The 26,693-nt window shown below is 34.4% G+C and overlaps 1 protein-coding gene across 1 annotated transcript in view; it reads left to right on the forward strand.

Annotated features, from left to right (window-relative positions):
* The first annotated feature begins 5,186 nt into the window (after positions 1-5,186).
* Positions 5,187-26,693, forward strand: part of MS3_00006646 (uncharacterized protein) — a 45,206-nt gene continuing 23,699 nt past the window's right edge. The window contains exons 1-17 of the mRNA XM_051214847.1: positions 5,187-5,360; positions 7,415-7,784; positions 7,823-7,886; positions 7,917-7,987; positions 8,018-8,093; positions 8,134-8,204; positions 8,241-8,306; positions 8,342-8,428; positions 9,489-9,830; positions 10,770-10,852; positions 12,547-12,757; positions 14,864-14,968; positions 17,863-17,932; positions 20,479-20,597; positions 23,101-23,144; positions 24,066-24,372; positions 25,742-26,243. Coding sequence (XP_051068034.1) covers positions 7,488-7,784; positions 7,823-7,886; positions 7,917-7,987; positions 8,018-8,093; positions 8,134-8,204; positions 8,241-8,306; positions 8,342-8,428; positions 9,489-9,830; positions 10,770-10,852; positions 12,547-12,757; positions 14,864-14,968; positions 17,863-17,932; positions 20,479-20,597; positions 23,101-23,144; positions 24,066-24,372; positions 25,742-26,243 — 2,515 coding nt within the window. The 5' untranslated portion in view covers positions 5,187-5,360; positions 7,415-7,487. The remainder of the gene's footprint in view (positions 5,361-7,414; positions 7,785-7,822; positions 7,887-7,916; positions 7,988-8,017; positions 8,094-8,133; positions 8,205-8,240; positions 8,307-8,341; positions 8,429-9,488; positions 9,831-10,769; positions 10,853-12,546; positions 12,758-14,863; positions 14,969-17,862; positions 17,933-20,478; positions 20,598-23,100; positions 23,145-24,065; positions 24,373-25,741; positions 26,244-26,693) is intronic.

The raw sequence follows: 26,693 nt of genomic DNA on the forward strand, positions 1-26,693 counted from the left end.
ATCCCATTCGGTCATGATTCGATGTGAAAGTCGATATTCAGGTGACGAGTAATTTGTTCAGGGCGTGTGAACATTTTTGAATTCGTCGCAAATTCTCTGTTTTGAAAGACAAGAAAAGTGAAGGAGTATGAGATGCGAATTTATCAACAAGTCATTTAAAAACTGTCATCAAATCGCCTCTGGTTCTTTGATATGACAATGGAAGTAGATTTAGTTTAACCAGTCGAGCAACATACGGGAACTTTGCTATTCCAGCAATCAGTATTTTTTGCGGTTATTTGAACCCTTCTTTTTGAGAGGGGCTAGTTGCCTGTATGCAGTACTCGAGTTTAGGACGCGCGAATACTGTATACAAACACGATAAGGTTTTAGCATCGACATGGCTAGAAGCCCTGCGTATTGAACACAGGGTTCTAAAACCTTCCGCGACTATCGCACAGCAGTGTGAAACAGCTTCTAAGTCTAAGTCAACAATGGCCTCTAGGACATTGTCTGACTGAAAAATAAGTAACTCACTGTTATTCACCGTGTATGTATCTGTACCTCGGTGGCCAATATGTATCACGATCCACTTGGATGTATTTATTGAAAATTTCCAAATTCTAAATGGTTCAAATGGTTGTGGACGGAATAGAAGAAGCTTTCGCTTAACAGGCTTCCGTGTCTAGTAGTAGGGGATCACGAAATCCTCCAGGCAGGAATCTAGGTATGTTGACAATAAAAAAGGAAAAGAAATTAGTAAATCATAGTGTGACACTGTCCTTAGTCCTTAAGAATAGATCAAGTCGCCTCTTAAAGGACTCCTGGGAAGTTGCTTGCATTAGCTCGCTCGGCAGCGAATTCCAGCATTTGACAACTCATAAGGAGTAGAAGTTGTGTCTACAGTCCGTCCTGCTATGTTGTGTCTCCAGTTTTTGGGTGTTACCTCTTAGGTTAGTTTTGGAACTAAGCTTAAGTAGGTGTTTGAGAGGATGTCCAGAAGTGTTAAGGATACTATAAGCCATCAAAATATCACCTCTAAGACGTCTATACTCTAATGGGTAAAGGTTAAGTGAATGGAGGCGCTCTTCGTAAGCTCTAAATTTGAGTCCTCGAACTGATTTCGTGGCTCGCCGTTGGATACGCTCCAGGGTGTCCTTATCCTTTTGGAATGAGGGGGAAATACTATGTTTCCGTACTGTAAATGGGGACGGATAAAACTATTGAGGATTATACGGAAAGTTCTTCCGTCAAACTGGCCAAAAATGCGCTTCAATGCGCTTATAGAACATTCACATAATTTCTCCAAGCTATTTCGAATTTCCCGACTATCACCTCCACTTACTATCGCTCTCCATATCTTGACGTTGTCAGCATTTGATGAAAGGGATGATGATAGGGGATTAGGAAGGTCATTCACAACACTGACCTCAAAACTGTACCATAAGGCACTCCAATAAGCACAGTTTCCCAGTTAGACGACTTTCAGTTCACCTGCACTTCCTCTTGACGCCTAATTAGGGAGTCGCTTATCCGAGTAAAAAAATTGCCCTCATTCCCGATATCACTGAACTTAGATAACAATCGGCTGTGAGGGACTTTGTCAAAGGCCTTACTGAAGTCAGCATAGGCTACATCTACGAATAACGTCTGTTCTTTAAGAGAGCAATGACTTTCACAGGCATCTTATAAGTTATCGAGATGTGAATAACCTGTTCTAAAGCCATACTGCTTTCCAGAAAGAATCTGGCTTTAATCTAAATAACTAAAAAACTTCTGGATAATCTTTCGCAGAGTTTTAAGAACCACACTGGTTGGGCTTACAGGTCGATAGTTATCAGGTTCATGTTTCGCACTTGCTTTGGTTATAGGACTTACTATAGCATTCTTCCAGTCCTTTGGTAACCGATCCTGGGTTACAGACAGACTAAAACATATGCTTAAGGGATCGGAGACAAAATTTGTTAAACCCTTTAGTAACCTATGATGCATTTCATCAGGTTCCATGGATTTGTCTATATCAAGATTATTTAGTAAACTGAAGGTGTGAAACTCCTTAATAGCTGCAGTGCCCAATTTGTAGGAGGACTTTATGAACTGAAGTGGAGGGCATCTCTACAGTATATACGTTGATAAAGTAGTTTGAGAACACCTGAGCCCTACCATAATTGTCCTCCATTAATGATCCAGTGCTGGAGAACTTCCTCTTCTCTTAGTCCTTTGGTCTGTGCACGATTATACTTGTTTAGGGTATTCTATAGATTTCTCAACATGTTTTTCTTCTTAAAATCTTCTAGACTTGAGAAGGGTGGAGGCGCGAATGTTTTGAGTTTCCTGATATTGAGATTTCGTCTCGCGAGTATCCAGTGGCTTAAATCTACAGCACATTTTCTTCCTCTTAAAGAGGAGGGAGCGAAATTCCTCACTAAAATACGGTGAAGAAATTTTCGGGTCTCTTGATGTGGTCCGAGGGATTCGCGGTGCTGTGACTCTTATTTACGAATTTCTTAACGCATCCAAAGTCGTTTCAGTCGGGGATTCTGGTTCTAATGACCTATTTACTGAGGATGATGAGTGCATAATATCTTGTATATTTGCTTCCCAGACATTTGATTTTGCTTGAAATGGCACACCCTAGTAATTGAAAACTATGTGAGAATCAAAGACAAAAATGCATGGTCACTTTTACTTAGAGGTGGCATATAATTGAGATCTGTGGAGTCATCATCACACTGGGTCAATATTAGATCCGGTAAGGATGATTTGGAGTCTGGGTTGTACCTAGTTGCTTCTTTTACATGTTGCACTAGAGCACATGTTATGATCGCATCAAGTAGTTTCTGTTCGAAGGAATTCGCTAATAATCCAGTTCCCATATTTTTCGGGTCAACTTTAGGTTAATCAAATTCTCCTAGGATTAAACATAGACCATTTGATGACCAAGTGTTGAGACTGCCTAGAAAGATCTCATTCACTTTACAGTTTGAACTGTGGAAAACCAAACCAATCAGCAGCTCTTATCCTTTGCATTTCGAACGGTAACTAACTGATTCTTACGTTCCACTTTAATAGGATATGTTATCACTAGCGTTAAATGAGATAGTATTTCTAACGAATGGAGTTACTCCTCTTCCTTTCTGAATCTGAATTCTGTCAGATCTTACTCGTCTGAAACTCTCCAAACCAAGTTCCGTACTGCCTAAAGACCTCATCGGCCACTGTTCTGTAACAGTAATGACATCCAACTTGGTTAAGTCTGTCGGTACACCTAACTATGATCTCTCATTGAGTTTGTGTAACAGATCCGAAGAACATTTAGATGGATTTATGCCTCACCCAAAGTGAATGCTGAACTACTTAACATCTTGTAGTGGATCAGACAAAGGTATGATAAATTATTAGACAAAACTCATACTAACTCTTGTTACTAGAGTAAAATGTGATTAGAGACTCCAGTTAAGAGAATGAAGTAATAAAGAACAATGAGTTGTCAAAAAGTAATATCAAGACAGTATTCGAAACCCTGCGTAAAACGAAAGAGTTGTTCATGATTCAGAGATCCCAAGCGATATACTGACGATCATTTCGAACGAAGCTAAAGATAGACAAAATGCACTTGAATATAAAGGGAAATAGAAGCATATAAGAAACAAAAACAAACCAACGCTACAAAGTGGAGATGTATGCATGGAATATTGTCACAAATAGGTGTATTATTGTAGGAGGGGTCTGAAAGTGTTTACGGTATTTCGTGTTCTTTAATACATCTCATCAATTCTCCTATCATTACAAGGCCTCCACAGGACTTTAGAAAATTTCTACTACTTCTGACTAATGTCTACTTTCTGATGCACTTGGGGTAAATGAGAGTTGTTGAGTCTGCCTTTATGGGAGTTTGCTCACGAAAATAAGAATATAGTGGTCCGAATTATATTTTAAGAAACCCTGCATTACATTTACTGATCCAAAACAATGGGTCAAACAAGGGAACAGCCTGGTGACTTGAGGGTTGCAGGGACCTTACTCTATGTGGTGCCACTCAACGGGTTTATTTAATCCCAGTTTTATGGCGGAGTGTCACCCATGCACATGTGCTTGGTTTAACTGTATGACTGACAGAGTGACATGAATGTCTTTCATTTCAAAGCTGATGATATCTTCACCACATAGGCTTCTGATAACTCGCTCTCACATGCTTGCTGGCTTTTTCCAAGCTGTAAACCAATGGAGGTATTTATGGGTTTGCACGGATTGATGATTCGGCTTGGCTTCAAATGATTCACTGCGGTTCCAAATATCTGCTTTACATCTATCTCAGAAAACCCAGTCCTCTGATTAAAGTTTCCACTTGTCCATGCTTTCTGTTTTACCTGGGACATTCTTCAACCCATGTTTCAACAAGGACGTTTTCTCGCATAGCTATTTATTTGTTCACAAAAGATTATCAGAAATGACTTCATTTATAATACTCTTTGTGGTTTATCGTTGACTGTGGCTGAATTTTGCTGCTTCTAAAGCAATAGATTATGTTGGAGCTTGTCTTCCATGAGAGAACGAAGGGTTGAATAAGATTATTGCACTTCTGATCATACCATAACAGTCCTTGTAGGCAACTCTGCGGGGTTCTAGAAACTTTTAAGAGTGATGTTTTCGAATGTCGTCTTGCAAGTAGAAGTTGTTAGTGAGATAACACAGATGTGACTAACTCCGTTGTGATGACAATAGATACCAGCTGTATGGGTTTTGCAGCATACGATTTATTTCTAAGCATTGAAAACGTCTAATGTTCATAATGCAGACTAGCGCTTTTTCTTTTGTGATAGATTACTTGAGGAAGCAATTCAGCACCTGGATATTGCAACTATTCTAACCAATTAAAAACGAAGTAAACAATCTCCCGCATTGGTTTGGTCGGCGTGAGTTACTGGAATTCTATTCCAACACCCATTGACATATTCAAAACGAAATTATTCCTTCACCGTGTTGCAAACTTCAAGGGTTAATATGGGTCGATAGACCTTCTTTTCTCACTATTGAGGACTTAAAGTTTATATTATCTTTTATGGTGGCCATCAGTAAAGTTTGGGATCAAAATAGATGAATTCTACATTTCGGTAGAGAAGATTTTGTTTCTCGACAGCTTAGACTGAACAACAACCCTTATGATTTGCGCGCATCCTTTAGATTTTCACACGGTAACACCTGAAGATGTTTCCCCCGTCAGCGCAAATTACTTAGTTGTTGTTATTTCAGTGAATGTTTTTATCTGTACTACATAGTACACATAATTACCTTAATATTTGGGTTAATTTATAATATCCCTTCAAGGTAAACTTATGCACGTAGTGAACATACGTTTGTTCGTACGTAATATGTGTTAGGTACGTATATATGGCATATGGTTTTGATAAATACCTCTTCTCATATTACTACAGTTCAGTCGTAAGTTCCAGACAATGGGTATGAAGCTTAAGTTTCATACCATTTCCATTTAGACGTAATCATGTCCAGGTTTTAAGTTCAAAGCTTTAAAAATGGAAAATTTGAGTGAATCTGCTGATTGGGGTTTATGTATACAATTTATCTTTGATACACACCATACTTCCACTCTTCGGCAAATTGTGAAATTTAATTCTGCTCACCTTGATTAGTATTTTAATTTCCAACTAAGAGAATGTCGATTTGAGGTTCAGAAAACTGTAGCGAATGTCCTATTACCGTAAGAGCTCGCAGTTGCTTGTTAGATAAAATTATAAGGTGTGTTTCCAATGTGTCAAGCCTACGCAAGCCCAAATGATCTAACTATTCATCATTTTAACATTCAAAAGTCATAAGATTTATGGTTGTTGTTTTAATACGCAAATAAATTACTTAAAAACTGTTTGCTAGCGGCCCTTAGAGTTTTCTTGATGAAAAATCAATGGATTAATTCTCGATTATCAAATCTATTGGCTACAGTACTTTCGTGTACTAGTGCTATATTTTTATCTTTTTCTTGATAACAGAGAAATAGGACACGTGAAAACTTGGATCTAAATACCCTTGAATGTATAATCAACTAAATTGACAGTGGTACATATTAGTAATAAACATTCAAAGTATAGTAGTATTGAGCAGATACAACCGGACTGAAATAGTAGTAGTATTGGATTAATTCCAGAATTAAACCTCCTTTTAATTGCCATGAATTCATTTTGAAACTAGCATTGGGATATTCGGGAGTTGGGTAGCAATAAATTGAATCTAAGATTGAATTAGATTGGTGTAATACATATTGTGCTGAGGTAGCTGCGAAATGTCCAGTGTCATTTAGTTGTTTCTCAGGTAGATCAAAACAATAATCAAAAATTATCAACAGATGGATATATAAATCGGCAACCAAACAAAGAAATATTAGAAGGATTCACACACAGGGCGTTGAGTCAGTTGCACAACTAGGCACAAGCCAACTAACAGAATGGGGTTTATTCCTTTGACAGTCAAATATAGGGATCCAAAATGAGTGTACAGTCGTATGAATTCAATGTGTTCGTATGAAATTCCATAAATAGTCATCAGTGACCCACAAAGCATTCGTCAATTTGTACCTCGTGATGGGCAGGTGAAGAATCCATCTACTTCACAGACGGCAAGCATACTGTACTGGAGTTCCCTGTGTATTTTTCATGTATATTAAACCTGGCTTTTGAGGGCATACATAGAAGCATCTCTGTGAATATTAAGACATTCTGTTTGGTGGTGGCGCGCTAATTGTACCCGTGATTTGAGATATTAGTTAACGTACCGATAAACCAGTCCTATTCAGTCACATGTACGTTTTTGATTCCTATTTACAAATTGGTTCCAGTTTTACTTCAATTCCTCCCCTAATTCCTTTCTTTTAAATTATATCTTTTGTATTTATTTGATCGATTTCATTGATATCAATATTTTGCTCTCTATTTTTAATCCTACTAAAATTCTATCGTGGATATGATTTCGCAGCCAAGACCGGAGAACATCACTGTCAAATCTTAAATTGTATGTGACTAGCTGACTGTAACTGAACCTATATCTTAATCCATCAACCCGATTTCGTTATGATATGCACACCGTTTCTTACAGTCACTGAGTGAGGCCAACCTTCAGGCTCCAGAATTTCATATGATATAGAGTAGTATTAACGTTTTAAAACCAGATTAACTACGACAATCGTCCTGGTAAATCAGTTTTAACCTTGTCTGCATCTAAGATAAAAGTTAATTATTATTTGTAACGAGCTGTCTACTTAGTAAATAAACTTCCTAAAGTATTATGTTTCTCTTTGCATCTTCATTTTAATCTACTTGTAAATTTTTTTCTCAGAAGTTGACTTGAAAGACACTAAACGATTGTCTACGTTTTTTATTGCACCAAACGTTCAGTCTTCCAATGAATTTTTTTTCTATTTGCCCAGTTAACTTGGTAGACCTTTATTAAGAGATATGTGCTTACACCGATTTCCAGAGTGATGCTCAAGTTATCTACAAATGAGATTACAACCAGCTGTTTTGCTTATTGTCTTTTGGTATGCCTTGCGTGCTTTAGAAAATTCTATGAAAATGATTTCTGTCGATTCAAAATCATATAACCTTTATAAGTGGGAATACATCGGTTTTCAAGAATCTATTATATCACACCTTTCATTTGTGGAGAAAACTACCAACTTTCTTCGGCAATTAGCTGAACACTACACTATTCCTCGAAAATGCATACTAGATAATGAGTTTATGCGTTACTGGAATGTATCTAACCTGCCATGGACATACGATAAGTATCTTACTACGGTGAGTTTAACCGAGTTATTCTAAGTTTTCTTTCCTAGTCAATTAACAGTATCCTACTTCGCTGGCATGAAGTCGCTGATGAGTGCTATTTGGCTGCGAAAGGTAACCTTATAATAATAGACACACTTTTAGATAAAACAATTATACCCTTATGTACAATCCAGTTCAACCGTGAATTTTTATGCGGTGACGAAAGCATAAAAGTAAGAAATGACATTTTATTCATGTGACAGAATTTTTCCCACAATTTAATAGGAAAAGCAAAACTATTTCCTTTGACAGGAAATGTGTCTGTCGACACTATGCTCAGTATGTGTTCTTTTTCTAGTCAGTTCAACATTTATTTCAGTTGAGATTATTATACTGTCAAACTGTGGAAATCATGATATAGCGATACAAAAGTCACACAGCATTATAAAGGTAAGCTGAGTATCGTAAAGGTATTTTACTGATCAGTATTTTCCTTCCTTACCGGCTTATAGATTGTTGTATGCAGAGGTTTTGTCAAGAAATTCAAGTCCAGTAAGGGTTGTCACTTTTCTATACAACTTAATCAGAATTCGTTATCACAGGCTCTGAAAGAAATAACCTTTGCTGTACAAATTGAGGGTTCATCTACCCTATATAGAGAGAAAAAGTTGTCAGTAAGTTTTACTTGACTTCACTTTCTAATGGTTACTTCTAGTGTCAGAAATAAACATTATTATATCTACCTTGATATGTGAATGAAGAATTTAGAATTTATTTTCACTTATTGCATTTCTGATGGCAATTTTGCGACTTAACTTACTTGCGTGCTATTGAATTAAATGCTGGTAGTCCCTCTTAACACTGCTGAACAGCAAGTTAATCTACTTAGAGCTGTGAGGTTGCATATTTTAACCTAGTTCAACGCATTTCAGAGTGAGCAGCCGGATGAAATTAATAGATCTCACATGAAGATATTGCTCTAAACCATATGTTTAAACTTGTATGTGGTAACCAAATCACGCAATCATTATATTATTGTCGTTTATATGCTGACACATCATAAAAACTTCATTACTAATTTGTATGTTTTTTAAATCATCCTACTGATGTTTACGATTGCAACTGATCAGCCTACTTTGGCGTATGTACATCCTGTCCCATAATAAACATCAACTGTGGGATGCAGTTACATCCAACTGAGTAATCCCAAATATAACAAAATGCGTCTTAAACTTCCGTGCTAGCCATCGTTCAACTATGCCTATATTTCTGTAGTTTGTTTTGATTTTCATATACTGAAGGGTTCTACTAAATTTGTATTGGTTGCAAAGTGAGGGTCTTTCCATCGACATCAAAACTAAGATTTATGTAGCTTCCGCATTATCGCAAAGCATGACTCAAATTAATAACCAGTGGCGTTATCCCTAGCCTCATCTTTTTTTACTCAGTAAAGAACACCACTCTTCTTTCATATAAATCAGAGTTACCAGTCTAATTGAATACCAGATACGCAAGACAGACTCACTATTTTAGTTGGTCAGAGTTGATCGCCTCAGGTGTTAAGCTTGCTTTACAAAAACTCTTGTGTTCGAGGCTTTTCCTTCAGTGTACTTAGTCTATGACTTTCAGTGGAATTAGTTATCATTATCTTTTTCTGTCTTTAAACACAATTTGTTTGGTATCTGAAATACAGTATAAAGCAGTCTTAGCAGGTTATCTTTTTTTCATTTTTAGCTTTTGCTGCGTTTAGGATATTTAAAAGAAGCACGAGAGGAAGCTGGAAAAATAGAAGAAATTTTAGACAGAAGCAGTTTAAGATCTTGTCATCTTCAACGACACAATTGTTCTAACGGTTTTAAATATTCTTCACAATCTTTAGTTGCTTGGAGACCGTGGTTCTTTTTAGGTCTGTTTCATCTTACCAGTGGAAGCCTATCTGTAGCTGCTGAAGATTTTACCATTGCATTTAATTTAGCCTCAATAACCTTGTCAACTGAAAAACAATTATCAGAATCAATTATGGGATTGCTTATGTATATGAAAGCACTATCACAACACTATACTTCTAAACTACAAGTAGGTCGGTGAATATTTAATCTTTTAAGAAAATAATGTATCATCATTATTTTCTAAGAAACGTTCTAGGATTTCTGTCCACATGGAGTTTGTATTTTCCCTCCAATGTTCCTAGAGTGTTGATAAATTGGGAAAGCTAAAACATGACACAATGATGCTATCAGTTTATCTTCGGAAACAGCATAGCAAGTAGGAATCAACTTTAGGAAAACAAGTAGTGAATAACTACAATATTAAAAGCCGTTTTAAAAGAAAAGATGAGGATTAAAAAGCTGTCAAACCGACTAACTAACAATCTCGGGAAACAATTCGTAGGCGAATCGAAAGACTAGAGCATTAATCACAGAGATCCAATAATACGAACATGAAAGAGTAAAAATAAAATAAATAGGAAATAGGTGAAAGCGAAATACTTAGGATTCGAGTTAAAACCAGGAGAAATAATGAAAGCAATGTAAGAACCCATGATCAACAGTATACCTCTTATTTCTATCATAAAACATTTATAAGGCTATATAATGGCAAGCTAAGTTTGAAACATATTGCTTAAAACTTTCAACTGCTAACTTAGACTGCCTATGAACACCAATCAAGATGCCCAAAGCTTTCTTGGATAGTTCAGACCAAGTCAGAGGTCATATAGAATGCTTCAAAGCTTCTCTAGACTTACTCTAGGTAAAATGGCATGTTAGATTTGTACCATTTTTATGTGATTCACTTGATGGCTATCTACAATTTCTCCAATTGATTCATCTTATTTGTTTATCATGAATTTTTATGATTGACTCTTTTGAAAGAGAAAGGAAGACGATAATTCACGGGGTGGTTTGTTCACTTTTTTTACCAACCTCAATAATTACTCTTATGTTCTGTTATTTATTTCAATGCCTGCTACTTTTTGTTAAATAAATTTCTACTGCATTCTCTTCCTATGTCTAGGATGCTATGGAATATTCGGTCAGTGGTACGCGAAATTACCCGTTTATCATGGATACTACATTACTATTAGCTCAAGGTGCTGCGTAAGTGAGATTGTAGTTTTAGTTTTTTGGGTAGATCATAACTTCGTATATTGCATGATATTAGCATATATACTTACATACTTATTTTGAATAATTTGGGCCGTATTACGTACCAATCATATGATTTATTAGTAATCCTTCGATCATCTGGTTCGACAAATTGCGCTTGTATACTTTACATTTCCAATTATAAAAAGATATACGTGTAGACGAATGAGAGTTTCAGATGTTTACAGTATTTGCTCATTGTGATATCACAAAGCGATCAGAAAGATGGTTAGATAATGTAGATAAATTAACAGCCATCTGTTTTATTACTACAAGTCACCTGGAATGACCAAGATATGCGTCACACTTTTTAGCTATTTTCTATTTTTATATATAATTTTACCCACAACAAGAGTAAGATAGTCATATGAAACCATGGAACTGATAATTGTCGTCATTGTACATTTACTAAAAGCTTCACTACTACAGTCTTTAGAATATAATCAGAAAATCTTCAGTTATGTGACGCATAATTAATGCCAATAGTACAGACCTACATTATTCATTCCTTTTATTCTGGTCTTTTTTGTTACCCCTTTCCTGTTTACATATTCCTCCATGTACCTCGTGTTAAAGTGTTGCAATTCGAAGCACTTTACCGATATTGTCTTTTGGCGTTATAGTCATGAAGATTGAACACAAGTTCTGATTTAAAGCTATAGCCCCCCTTTATCAGCGAACGTTGTTAACAGATATCTATAAATAGAAGTCTTCTCTTCATTGTATTGTTCAATGACCATATACCCTACTTAATTGCTTACACCTGAAGTTCAAGCAGGAGCTATGTTTATTGATGTTTCAGTGTATTTGTGTTTTCAAATAAATAAGATTTTTATTCCAACTTTCTGAAAATTTTCAACATTATTCTCATTATACTTCATATACTCGATAAGTCCAATTAGTGTTTGTCTGAATTAAGCTTTTAATACATTTAAAGGAGAAGATAATCTCTTTATTATTATAATTGATCCAGTTTCTTGAATATTAAGCTCATCAATCGATCCATCTTTCTGTTTACTCCTTTCTAAACAAAACTGAATGGTAAATTAACTTGATTAATTCCAAATTCACATATCAGGATGTCTTCGGTTTACAAAAGTGATGTGCTGTCTATACAGGAAACATCCATTAATTGATCTAAACGAAGGGGTGTATCACCTTAAATAGTGATTCAACAAGTTTTCCGACCGTAATATTGTTTCCTATATTCACCTTCAGACTATTTCTTTAAAACTAACTATTCGGAGTTAATAAATGGTGAAAATTGTTTTAAACCCTACCTATTTATCTTTTATCTCAATCACATTTTTCTGTTCCACTATGTTGTAATTAATCTTACCCTTTCAAAATTTAGTCTATAAGTCTACTAACTGCGGAATAAACTCTATTCCTGATGGGATTTCATGACAAAAGGGTAATCTTTTGAGACCTTCATAATTTTTTAGCCTCCGTATAATCAACCACACATCGCAAATTAGATACACACGTGTATTGATATGTAGATGGTGGACAAGGTTATGCTTTGTTTCTCAATGTTACTAGAATTGCATATACTGTCTATACTGGTTACCAAATCTAGATTCAGTAGATAATAACCCTCTTCAAATTATTACTTTCCGATCATACATTGTATTGTTATCTTACAGACGTACTTCTTTGTATTATAATGCACTGAGTATACTCAGCATATCATTACGGCTTGTGAATATTGTTGATGATGGTAATAATAAACCATCTAGTGTTGAATATATCGAAACATTTGCTGATTCAAAATTAGTTAAACACCAAGTTCTACAATTACGTGCATTGGTCAATTATAGATTGGGTGATATAATTCAGGCAAATACTGACGCTAAGGTAATCCGCGAATAGTCTCATGTGGTTCATTTTTACTTCTTTTTTATATATAATTATTATAATAATAAGCCATCAGAATTATTCAGTCCTTTGTACCAATAATCTAAAAATAAAAACGTACTTACTAAATGTAAATGAATTTCAACATAACAACAAAATAAGCTATGAAACATGTTGTTTTCAGTCTTGACGGAAATATAGATATCAATAATATCTGGTCCGTTTATTTAAGAAAGATGATTCTACCACTCATATATATATGGAAGAGTAAAGATTATTCTTGCTTAATGAAACTATAGTAAACCATGTAGATAGATGAATCTTCTTGATTTTCGCATCTGTACTACTAGCTTTAGTGCATATAACAACAAGTTTCTGAGTCAAAGAAAATATTTAATTCAAAACATACTGAACTGGTTTCGTCAAGTAATGAGTTATATAAATGTGGTTATTTACTACTTTTTATCGACATATACTAGAGTCGATTTAGGTTTATCAAGCTATTCTAGAACATTATTCTAAACGAATTATTTATAAGATAAACAAGTTTATTTATTTTATTGAATGTAATAAAATTACTTTAGTGGTTGAAATATTTTGAAAATAATTTGAATCGAACTTATAAAATACGGGTTAATGTACTTACACTCAAGGAATATTGTTTTTGTGAGCTAGTGTTGCTGGTAATCGACTGTCAAAACGGAAAGAGTGATACGTGATTAAAATATTTGAATCAAACATTATAAATTCAGTTCTCTAATCAAGAAGCAACCGCTCCATTACCTACCATTACACTATCAGATTATATATATATATATATATTCCCCCAAATGCCCTGGTACGGTCGAGAGTGGGCAGAGTCAGCTCTCCCTCTCGAAATGCTCTCACATGGCCAAGCGTATATAGCCTCTGCCAGGGAAGTCCTACTCACTGCCTTTTCGTGGCGGGGGTGTTGTTTACAAAAATGAGAGAACGAAAAGCGAATGTCTGACGCTTTAACCGGATTCCAAACCAATGGTGCACATGGGCTCCAGTATCCTGCGGGAACAAATGGCGTATGAATCAATTGTTGGTCACCGGCTTCCATGGGACTGCATCTCCTTACGATGCTCCACTGCCTTGTGTATCAGACCTTCAGGTCGAAGGCTTGGGGAGTGGCCCCCTAAGAAAACCATCTGCTTCGGTTTGGGCACCCGGGCAGTATCACAGCCCTCACACATATCGAATGAGATTTGTGTGGCGCATGTGTATTTGGTGCCTCCTTGTACCAATATCTATGTGTTAATATATATATATATATAACATGAAAATTCTCTTCTCCCACAAATGACCTCACGAAAGTTAATTTTTTGAATCATTCAGCCTTTTTCCAACTAATTACAGAGACTTAAAAATACAACTATTGTATAATAAATCATCGACCGACCAATGTTAGACTACCATTGAATACCTGGAAGCATTGAACGGCCGTTTCGTATTACTGTGGGACTCCTCAGTAGTGCGCATCCAGGACTCCGTACGCGGATCTCAAACCCCGGACCTTGGGCATCGCGCGCAAGCATTTAACCTCTACACCACTAAGCCTTCATCCAACAGTGTTACTGTCTAACTTCAATCAATCCACGATGTTGCACAACTATCTTCCATTGACTTCAGTGGATAACTGTCTCACACACGACACGGTTGAACTTCACTGTTCACGGCCTCTCACTAGAACTCCGATACATCCGTCCTAAAGCAAGTCACTAGTGAGAATATGATAATTTTCATTTTGGGGTTGTTGATGTTGTTGAATTTCATTGAGATCATGAACTGATCAATGTTCGATTTAATATTTCAGAAGATTTATTGTTTAAAGTAGTAAGGAAGTTTCGTGTATTATTTTTTCTCAGTACACACTATTCAGTAACAAATTATATTTCATTGAAACGAAAATTCGGATTTCCAAAATACGTGCCAAACGTTTTGATTTCGTAATTTTTTTAAAAAGAATAATTTTTAAGTAGGAATCTATGTTCACTTAAATTGATCTCCCTAATTTACAAATCACTGATCATTTTCTTTGTTCTCTTATCTTCTTTTTCTTTTATTCTGTAACTTAATAAGTTTTGTTTGGAATTGTCACCATTAGATGGCCTTTGTGCTTACATAAAAACATTGTGTGCCTTATGTACTGGATCACTGATCAGCGCAATGAAATCTTCTACTCCTGTAAGCATGACATTTTATTTCATCATCTTATCTATATCCACAATATGGTGCTTTTTTCCCTAGTTCCTAACTAGAGATGTTTTGACGAATCGAGTACTGTCAATGCTTTACTTTTCGAAACTATATGACGGACTATTATTATTTTCATTTTTATTGTATAAGTATTAGATATTTGGAACACCATATTCTTATATTCTCAGTATTATGAACTACCGTCGAATCTACCAACCATTGTTATACGTTTTATTATTTCTTAATTACTCTAAACAAAGCAAGAACAAAAAATTGAGCGGAATGGCATGAATTCACTTCATTTCGCAAGGTTCTCATCAGCTGCTCACAACCTATGATATTAAAAAAATCAAAACTATTGTAAAGTTCCCATAGTTGTTTAATGAGCCAGAACAACAGTGCGGGCAATCGAATGTATCTGAACACGAAATTACAGAGCATCTCAATAAAATATGAGAACCGTATAGTAAATAGTTAATTTGCAAAATATCAATCCATCGTCTCAAACTTCACCGTTCCTTTTGGAAATATCAGTCCATTGTCTAAGATTTCATTGTTCATGCGTTTTCATACCAATTGCGTTCAGTTTTTGTTCTTTCCTTATCGATATTCTGCTGAAATACATTCTATCCCTGACCACCGTTATATACTACTTGTGTGAATGTGAGTAACCCACACCACACTTATAACAGTAAAAATGAATGTGTACCATCATGGTGAAGTAATGAGAGTGAAAACACATAAAGAGTGTTGTGAATAAATATGATATGTGAGAGAATATTCTGGATCATCAGACAGTAGCAGATCATATACATAAAATAATCTACTATATAATAAAGGAGTTAAACATACATCAATAACAATCAAGAATAACATGAGTTGAGATCAGTGAGTTACAAAATCAGTAATGCAAATAAAATAGGAGAGATAGAAAATATTGCAAAAATGATGTCATAAACTGACGATAAAATCACCATGGTAAGGAAATATTTGCGAATGTTTCTTTTTGGATACATAAACCTGACTTCAGTCATTTGGTGGTTATGGCTTCGGATAATACAATAATAATAGAATCTAGCTGTTGATTGGTGATGCTGAAAGATTTAAGCTTATCAACTTGATGCCCTGTATCACAAAGATGTGTAATAGCATTGCTAAAAGCCTTTAATCCCATTTATCTGAAATTTTTTGGATATATTCTTTTTTCTGTTCTACCAATGTAACTGCTTTGGCAGGTACTAAAGTACAAAGCACACCCGGGGTAGGGAAACAGTACAAGATTTTTGCTGACAAATCTCTTTAGATATCGATTATAATTTTACTTACTAATTAAATATGTTTATAGTAGATTTTGCTAACCATAATTTCGTACTTTTCTTTTGTTTTCTATATGAATTGAAACTAAAATTTGCAAGTACATACAGATAGTCTAAAACAGTGTAGTACTTCGAAAAAACTTGAGTCTGTTTATGTTGTTTCACGTTACATTATTATTTTTTCATAAAAAGCGTGATAGCGACAAAAAGTATAGGTGTACGAATGTATAAACTCCTGTAGAATAGAGTGACTAACTGACGGAATTACTATATTTGTGATAACATATCCACTCTGAAACCGAACCACCTACAATTTTAATGATCTACAACTGTGTTACTTCACATACTTTCCTAAATATTTCAGGGTAACAGTTGATAGTTTAATACCATGATACCAACTCCTAGCATATATATCACATGTTGCAATTAATTCAGTTCATTAAAGTTCACATTTTCACTAAAACCTATACTGAGATCATTGGGAAACTTACAGCTTGCGTTCAAAGTAAATTTTATTTCAATTGACATTCCTCCTATGTATTGTACACCATGACATTGCAAAAAGTGTCTCCCCTAATTCATTCAATTTAAATTCCGTAATATACTAAACAGTGTTTGCTTCAAAGTGTATCGAAAATATACGCTGTTGAAGACATAAGTCAGTCTCATCTGAATATTCTTAACTCGTGATTTAGCCTCAAAAAGGTAAGAAACAACATCTGTCATTTACACTATCGTTGACGAAAAAAGAATGAAATGAGTACGTCTTTGACCTATTTTCTAAGGAATTTCTTGGGCTATTAAAATGAATACCAGTTTCACACTTTTTTGTTCCCACTACTGATCTTAATTTCAGGTATTTTTGATACTAGATAGGTGTAGATGGACAGGTTAACAAGAAGCTCTTGGCCTAGGTGTTTTATTCTAACCTGACACTTGACATAGTACCATAACAGTAAACACTTACTGATGAGTTAATATTTTGAATAATCTCCTGCATCATTAAGATTCCTGTGCAGTAATTAAAAGCTAAATAGTAATAAATGATATTTAGTACATCCCTTAGTTCTGATAGAGTTCCATCGATCAAACTGTAATATCGTAGATAGTTTAAGTGACTCAGCACTACTGTTTGATGTTAGTTATGTATTTTGGGTAATTAGTAAAAAGCTTTATATTAGTGAATTTTACATCTATATAACATCCTCAGTTTACACTGATTCGATAACCTATTCGCTTCTATCATTAATTTTTTCTAAGCTATCCCGTTGTTTGATAACAAAAAATCTGTATGAATTTTACCAGAGTTTAAATTAAAATTTACAATTATCAACAATGGTTCAATTAGTCTATGTCACAACTTTTAGTAGTTATTAAAATCTAAACAGAAATATGCAACATATTCTATACTTGTTTTAAATTTGGAGAAAAGTTTCCAATTTTATGAATCATTTCATATTTGTATTTTATTGCACATTATTGGTTTGAATTTCTGTCTTATAATGACACTGTCTACTGACCTTTCGAATTTTTATGATATACTCATATATATATGCTTGATTTTAGGTTCTTTCCTACAATTTCAAACAGGATTTACAAAACTCCTCTGAGATTTTCCATCTGAAGTATCTAAGAGGTAAGATCAATAATCATTTAACCTCCCTAACCACGGTTAGGTATTAGCATGTTTTTTATTGCTTACTAACAAATACTAATGAACAATTGTTGTTTATTGTCCTTATAATTCTCAACACTGGTGATGATAATGATGGAGACGTAAGATATCATCAGGACTTATTTGTTCTACAAATGTATTTTAGGTGGTTGGAGTTAGTTAACAAGAAACCCCAGACCTAAATATTTTGCTAGTTGACAGTCCTCAGCAAGGTGTACCAGTAATACTGAGCGCACTGATATATGTTTGTTTCTGTTCATTCCTAGTCTCGATTCTAACGTCTAAGACTAGGAAGCTGTGTTACTCAGGTTTGAGTCACACGAGGTGTATCAGTTCCCTCAACATTATAGATATGCCTTTTCGACGAGTGGCAAGTAGCACAAAACCTAGGTCCTGGATTTCGTTTCAACCACCTAACATCTCAACATTGTGCACGTAATTTCGCTTTACTCAGACTAGTGGTCACATTGAAACTTTGTTGATAAAGTCCTATCAGCACTAAAGGACCAGACAATCGTAACATTGGGTACTACTCAGTGATCATTCACTCGTAAATAGATATATCTTTTATCCAAATTTCCGTGAACCGAGAAACTCACGTTTCACATTCATCTACCCATATTCGTTTAAACCTGAGGGATTTACCAAACTTTTTTCGTCCATCACATTTTTACTGCATAATTTGTGACTTGAGTGACAGTGATATGCAATTGTACATCTCTTAATTTTTGTCTTAAATACTGTGGTGCAAACTATTTGGCAAAATAACCCACAAACCAAGTTTAATGTTCTGTAATTTAAGTCTCCGCTCACCACCTTTCTGTTTTATACTTCCATATGTTTTAACCTAGGATGTCTTTATTTATATTCATTAAAATTTCAACCTATAGAACATCTGTTTTCTATGTTGAGATCTATCATGTATCCCGAACCCATTAAAGTCATATATAGTTTCATGTTTGAATAGTAAGTGAATACAAGTATGTGTCTATGCTAATCAGGTAGAAATATAGTTATTTTAACTTCCTAATAAAGATAAAAGAACGATTTCCACCCTGACATTACATTTAGCATTGGCCATATAAACAAGATAATTATTCGATTTGTAGGGTTTATTTTGTCGTTTAGATCAATAAAATTAATCAAACCTTAATGTTACATATTGTTAAATAAATTAATGGTCAGTAGACTTGTTGTTTGATGCGCCAGATCATTATTGTCTGACCTGATTTGTTGATCAGTATTTATGTTTTTAATAGTAATATGTGACTCATTCACCACACAGATCTTATACAAATTGTCACTGAATACGAATTTTTACCTAATCAACGGAGAAGGACTAATTTATGTTTAAACTCACTGACTTGTGTTTTCCATACGCACTGTACAAATTGTATCGTATGTTACATTACCCGTACTTACAGTTTCTCATATCTGTTTCTTGTTTATAGAAGAACAATATTGATTAGTATTTTGTATCATTTGACAAACGTACCGAACAGCTGATAAGAATTAGCTTTTTCTAAATTGATTATATGAAGAACAATAACTTAAAGATGCCACAGGTATTCGGAGTTTAACGACGCCTTTACACGTAACACATTTATAATTGAAGTATACCAACCCAGTCAAATAAAGGGGTTTGAAGGTATATTTGGAAAGCTATCGATATGTCGAGAAGCGTTTGATCTAAGCTGGCTAGTAGTCGCAAGGGATGCGTAGCACGGTCTACCTGCTGGTGATTTGATTTGGATGCGTGACCGAACACCTTCAACTAGGATGTGTCCTGTAGAACTAATGAAGTCAGCATCAATATGGAAGACTTACAGAATTATTTATTTTGGGGATTTGTTTACCGCTACAAACTATCAGAATAATATGCTTATGACGTAAAACCATTGTAGGATATTTAAAACAATCCGATCGTATATTTACTTTTCAAAGTATTTTATACAAAAAAACTACAGATCCACACATTTCTCTTGGTTACTGCTGTTCATTCAACTAAGTTACTTGACGTTTCTGTTGGACTCCCACTTTTCCATATTAGGGAACTTGGAGACTTATGGTAAATATATTTTAGCACATACATTGATTGTCCGTACAGTTTACTTTGAAGAGATAACTTAAAATGCCAACTTAATCAATCTAAAATGCTAATTTCTGGTCATATGAATCTAACACTTTCACATAATAGCTTTGGAATAATAATTTACACAATCTTCCAGAATGATAAATGTTCTATTATTATTATTATTGGAGTTTTACTCGTCACATGTAATCAATAGCTGTAACTTATATACCCAAACACCTAACTCTACATGCAGTAATTTATTTTAAAATAATTACAAATGTGTAGTATCTTCACTTTTTGATCAATCGGAAATGAAAAAACATCACTTTATTTGTCAATCTTCTTTATACAGGAAATTAAGTTTTGTAAAAATGTTTTCCTGTTTGATAAATCTTAATACAATCTTCTCAACTTCCTTTTGATTTTACACTAGAATGGATCCGATATACGCACAATCATTTATATCAATCGTTAAATGAATTCCATTGGTTAATTGATCTTCCAGAAGTGTTTGTTCATGGATGGGTTAAAGGTGTGCCAACAGAGACAGTTGTAAGTGGAAATGAACATTTTGTCAATCTAAAACAGAACGGTACAGACACTAGTTTATATTATTTAAAATGAAATATATTTTCAGAAGGGGTTTTGTGGAGATTTTAGAAATTTCACTGATTGAAATCATGAGTCAATTGAAGCTAGACCACCATGGAAAACCTGGAAGCACTGGACGGCCGTTTCATCCTAGTATGGAACTCCTCAGCATTGCGCATCGACGATCCCGCACCCCGCGAGATTCGAACCCAGGGCCTATCGGTCTCGCGCCAGGCGTTTAACAAACTAGACTACTGAGCGCGAGACTAATAGGCCCTGGGTTCGAATCTCGCGGGGTGCGGATCGTCGATGCGCAATGCTGAGGAGTTCCATACTAGGATGAAACGGCCGTCCAGTGCTTCCAGGTTTTCCATGGTGGTCTAGTTTCAATTGACTCATGATTTCAATCAGTGAAATACATTCGCTACGTCTTCTCGTTTTTTTAAAGTGCATTTGTGAGCATCAAACTGTGTACAGCTATGTTCAAAGTAAGAAGTATATTAGGAATAATTGGTTCTAAGTGAAAATTAAAACTAATATTAAATTCATACTCTTCCAATTGATAATAAATACGACACTCATTAGATAAGTAAACTAGTGTCGTTACTCAATAGTCTTGTGGTTAACGCCCTAATATTTGAAAAGGTCATTACGGGGTTCAGGTCATAATATGAACATCTGACTAGTCCTAAATACGATAAAACACTTTCTGGATTTCAATTATATTCACTACCTAAATTATAATATTATGCTGTTTTTAGGTAGTCAATTTAAAATTCTAACATCTTTGAAGTGTTACCAGTGGTAAAAATTTGGACTATCGAGGAAATCTAAACAGCACAATTTTAAATATCATGATTAAACTACACTAGTGCTATTTTGAATTTTCATTCATCAAACTATTCAGTTAAGTTGACCTATTTCCGATTGTTATCAGGAAAGTCATTAGTATCATCTCACTTTAACATTCAGCTACAGCTTGTTAAGATTTATATATATATATATATATATATATATATATATATATATATATATATATATATATATAGCGGATGTTTACAACTGAAGCCTTAAATAGATATTGTTTATATAATAAAATTTCATTGATGGATAATAAATTTAAATAAACAGTCTAGTACCCAACCCTATTTCACACACTTCAAACTAGCATAACAAGCGGAAAGTAAGACAAGATGAAATAATAACGTTGTAGAATTCTAAATATGGAAATTATGGTCTAAAACAGCAATGGAATAAAAAACCAAACTTCCTAGAATATTGATGGTTTAATCACCTCGACTTTCCCAGATAAATCAATAAATTGATTATGTTTGCATTCCTTGACCTTAGGGCGGCGTTTGACTCCCTTGATCTTGGAGTTCTGTGGCAGTATCTGTTATTGAAAGGCGTGCCAAAGAGTACCGGCTTGCGTCACTTGTAACGTAGATGAGGTATCCGTCTTTCAACCAAAGGACGAGTTTATTGAGCATCAGTTTGCTCCGTTCTGCCTTATGGATGTGAAGCATGGCGATTAAGAGCAGAAGATATTAGCAGGTTGCTGGTATCCGATCATATGTTTCTACTAACCATCACCCGTATATTTTAGGACCACAGAGTAAACAATCCCTCGGTTAGGAATAAAGCACTAAGTAAAGATGGGGAATCGATCAATTGGGCAGTAAATCTTCATCAACTGAGGTGGTTGGGATATATGTTGCGTATACCCGACTACCACCTACCTCGACGAGCGATGTTCTCTGGTGCAGGAGTAGGCTGGAAGAGAGCTAAGGGAGAGCAGACCAAAACATGGCATCAGTCCATAAAGTCACTGACAGTTGAACTGATGCGTGTTAATAGGTGTAGTATACCTGGTTGGCGTCCGCGTGATCATCGCAACCCATGGTTAGAGACTTTGAGTGATGTGGCTGGAAATGGTTTGTGATGGCACAGGTGCATGCATTTTTATCTTCCTCCAAATTCTACGATTTTAAATTCCTCATAATCTTCTGTTCGTTTTGTTTCACCTAATCATACTATCTTTTCGAGTTGTATCTATGATCCCTTATCTTTCGTATTATAACTGTTTCTGTTACTGCCTCTACTCTTCTGGGATTCAGCCTGATAATTTCATCTCTCTGTGCTAATGGAGTACGGCAACTTGAACCAAAGTACATACGTACCACGTTCTACGTTGTGACTAACTGACTGACATCCATAACCCATGAGGGATCAAACCCAGGACTTTCATATCTCGCGAAATAATCAACGAGACATAGACCATTAGTTACTGCTTCAGCGTTTGGGATTTAGTCACTTGCCTCTAGACATAAAGGCCCTAGGTATTTGTGATAGTGTTTGATAGTTTAATCATCGCCAATCATATCATGATATTAACTTTTGCACTGAACTGTCATTATCATTGTTCATTTCATTGATCTTTTATCGTTTGTAAATCTAATTGTAGGAATCTCAAATTACCCAACCGGGTATCATATCAACTACTTCTAAGTGAGTATTGTTTATTTACTGGTAATGTAAATGAATTGTCTTGTATTTTTAATTGAAAATAATTTTAACTACAATAGTTGTTTGCAATAAAGCTATTCCTCTAGATGAACAAGTTTGTTACATTGGTAAGTTGTTTCGTCCGAGTGATTATCTTTATACTGTAGGAATAAAGGATTTACCCTAAAATATATAGCTTGCAACTCCTCCTTTTATTACTGTAGGATACTTTTTTAATAATAGACGAAAGTGAATAACAACTGATTGCGTGTTAGAAGCGTTTAAACGGCGTCCCGTAATTTTCTCTCGAGCTTCGATGTCAAGAAATACCAGTCGACCTACTTTTTTAGAACTTAGCGTAAATAGGGATAAAACATCTTTTGATTTCATACCTCGAGTGGCATATGAATTCCACCTGTTCTCTATTTCTAACAGTTTCCTTGAATTCTTCTTACCAACAACTTCAACCTTTAAAATACCACTCCTAGCCTTCTGATATCATTACATCACTTGAATGATGGTTTTTTAGAGTTCTAACGCTCTGTCAAGTAGGTCAAAGTGTTTTTTAGGCTAAGAAATGTAACACCATTGACACGTATATCGTATTTATAATACATTAAGATATATTTTTCTCCACTCAACCTGTTATAGTCAGGTAACAATTATTTCAACTGCACCTATTAATCTTGTTATTTTAGACATTAGAAGGAGTATTTTTTAAAGAAGGTTGTAACTACTCCTATCATTAGGTAATGCTAAAAAGCATGAAGCAATCGTCGTACCTTTTATTATTTCTTCCAAAAATATATGTGACAATGAAATCCCTTTAGATTATAGTCGTTATTGGTAGTATTTATAAACTCTTAGATATTGTTCACTCTCAATTAATTCACTGTTTTGACTGCCTATATTGCTTAAAAATAGCCTTGTCATGTCACCAGATCTTATGAAAATGATATTAAATGATAATTCAAGTCAATTTTCAAATCAATCAACTAATGGTATAGAATGCAATCAGAAATCATTTATATTAACTAGTCAACCTGTTTATTGTCAAAAGATTTATTTAATTCAATTAAAAAATTATCTGTGTAATTTATCAAATCAAATTGGTGTATTAATTTCATATGGGGATTTAAGAAGTAATCAGGCTGTTAACTCAATTGTTACCAATCCTCGTCATCAATTAGCACTAGCTATCGGAACTATATATAGTGCGGAATTAATTCGTGTAGGTTTTCTCTTTTCTTTCGCTAAATCCATGTTTTCTAATACTTGTTCATATTGTACGTTTGATGGTTCTATGGAGAGTTTTGTATATTTTAGATGTGATTTGTTTTTATCGTAAATAAGGATCAGTTTAAAAAGTTTTATAATCAAAGAACGCTGAACAGTTGTTTAATTGAATTTTAATTTGATGCTCCAAGAGTATCATGTTCGTCTCCAGATCTTGAGTTTCGAATCTGATTTTATGTAGTCATAAGTGTGCACTACTGAAGAGTTTCAGATTGAAATGAAACAAATGTTATATTCTCTGTGGTATGAATTGAATCTTCATTTGTTGTCAGCTCGTGACAGCTTATTCTCTTTCATATATATAACTGCCGAAGGAAGTGCCTCCCGCTTCAAACGCTAAGTGATTATCTATTGAGCTACTTAGTACAAATAGTCACTAACTTGTTTAATTGATACGAACATATCAATGTTGGTTTGTTATTTACCGTCTTTGATGTTAAGAACTGTAGTTGATCAGCCCCTGATCTCCAGATTAGAAATGTAAACAAATCACAACTTGATATTATTTCACAATGGTGACAAATCAGGTCTTTAATCTACACTAACATATTGCTGAATTTGGTCATCGACAGCTACAACAGTCAAGGAAAAATTGCTTATTAGAAAATGATTGTTTGACAATACTTAATTTCCACATAAAATTTACTGTTGCTAAATGAATAAAAGATAAGTCTTTGTAAAATAGCTTTTACGGTTTTAAGAAGAAACTAAAACAGAAGAAAACTGATGTTTGCAAGTCAATAGCAAAGCCAATTATAACTCCCTGTTGTACGGAATATTGACCACTTACACCCTAGCAGATGAAGATGATAGAGACCGAAAATTTTCAAATGTAGTTACAATTAAAATCTAATAAGGGGGATACTAGTTAAATATATAACGTGCATTTTGGATGAGATAATTGTGAAACCAAGTTTCTGTTTTTCTTCTCTTATGGGTGGACTGGTAACCTTCACGAAATGGAAATGTTTTCTAGGACAAAAAGTAGGTTTCGATCAGCTCTTCATTCAGAACGATTGTTTCGATCTTTCTCCGACATATTTTTTATAGTACAGAATGTAATATTTTGAAGCACTGTCTCTACGTGTTTTGAACCAATATATTTGATTTTACTTGTTTAAATCCTTTCATTACGAATATTGATATCATCGCAAAAACTTTCGTCACGTAAGCAGAACTTTCTTCTGAAACCAACCTCTAGTAAACCCTAATATTTTACTTCAAGTAGATGGTTTGAAAGTAAGTACATAATGAATACCCACTAGTTCATCTTTATCGTTTGTTCTTGTCATCTTTTTCAACAGAATTCATGGTGTTGTCAACGTCGTGTATCTTTCAATACATGTTGGGCATATCCACAAGATTTTCAATATTACCAACAAAAATCATTTACAAAATTTCCATTCTTTAGTAAAAATTATGTGGATCAACTGGTGAATAATTGTAATTCATTATTCTCATCATCCAATAATTACAATAAAAATACAACTTTCCAACCAATAAATTATTTATTATTTAAACGTTTGTGTAAATTAATAAACCAACAAAATATTGAAAAGTCTTATTCTCCCGATTGGTTTGTACATGCAAGTATTACAGCTAGACTTCTACAATTAACTGATCCTTATGAAAAGTTAGTATTTTGGAAAACATATGAATCTGATAAATATAATATTCATGCAAATAATCATAGACAACATTCATTGAATTCTCGTAACGATGAAGATGATGAAGACCCAGATGGACCAATGTCTTCACATTCCTATCATTCTTCTTCATACTATGTAAATAAAGAAAAAAATCATTGTATGTTTATTCTTTCATGTGAAGTAATTATTTATTGAGTTTTATTTTCAAATAATGATTGTATTATCCGATTAACAAATAAATTGTATTAAGACTTTCTTTAAGCAACAATCGAGTTGTGGTAATCACCTATGAGTAATTCATATTACTCAATAATTTATATGGTATTACTAAATATTTCGAATATTCGCCACAAGTCTAATGTCAAAACCATAATATTCAGTAAATAAATAACTATGAAAATAGACCTCACTTGGTTAAAGCTTTCACATGTATAAATAAGTGGTATTACGAAAAAAATATTAGGACTGATTGTTTCTAGTTACACAATGCTACTTACTCAATGTAAGAAAAAGATATTTCATCTGAAACTGTCGTTTACTCACTATAGAAGCTCATATGAATTTATACATAACGATAATCAAAATAGTTTAAAACGTCAAACAATCT

Source organism: Schistosoma haematobium, chromosome 2 (assembly GCF_000699445.3).
Source record: "Schistosoma haematobium chromosome 2, whole genome shotgun sequence".
In the NCBI taxonomy this organism is placed as follows: domain Eukaryota; kingdom Metazoa; phylum Platyhelminthes; class Trematoda; order Strigeidida; family Schistosomatidae; genus Schistosoma; species Schistosoma haematobium.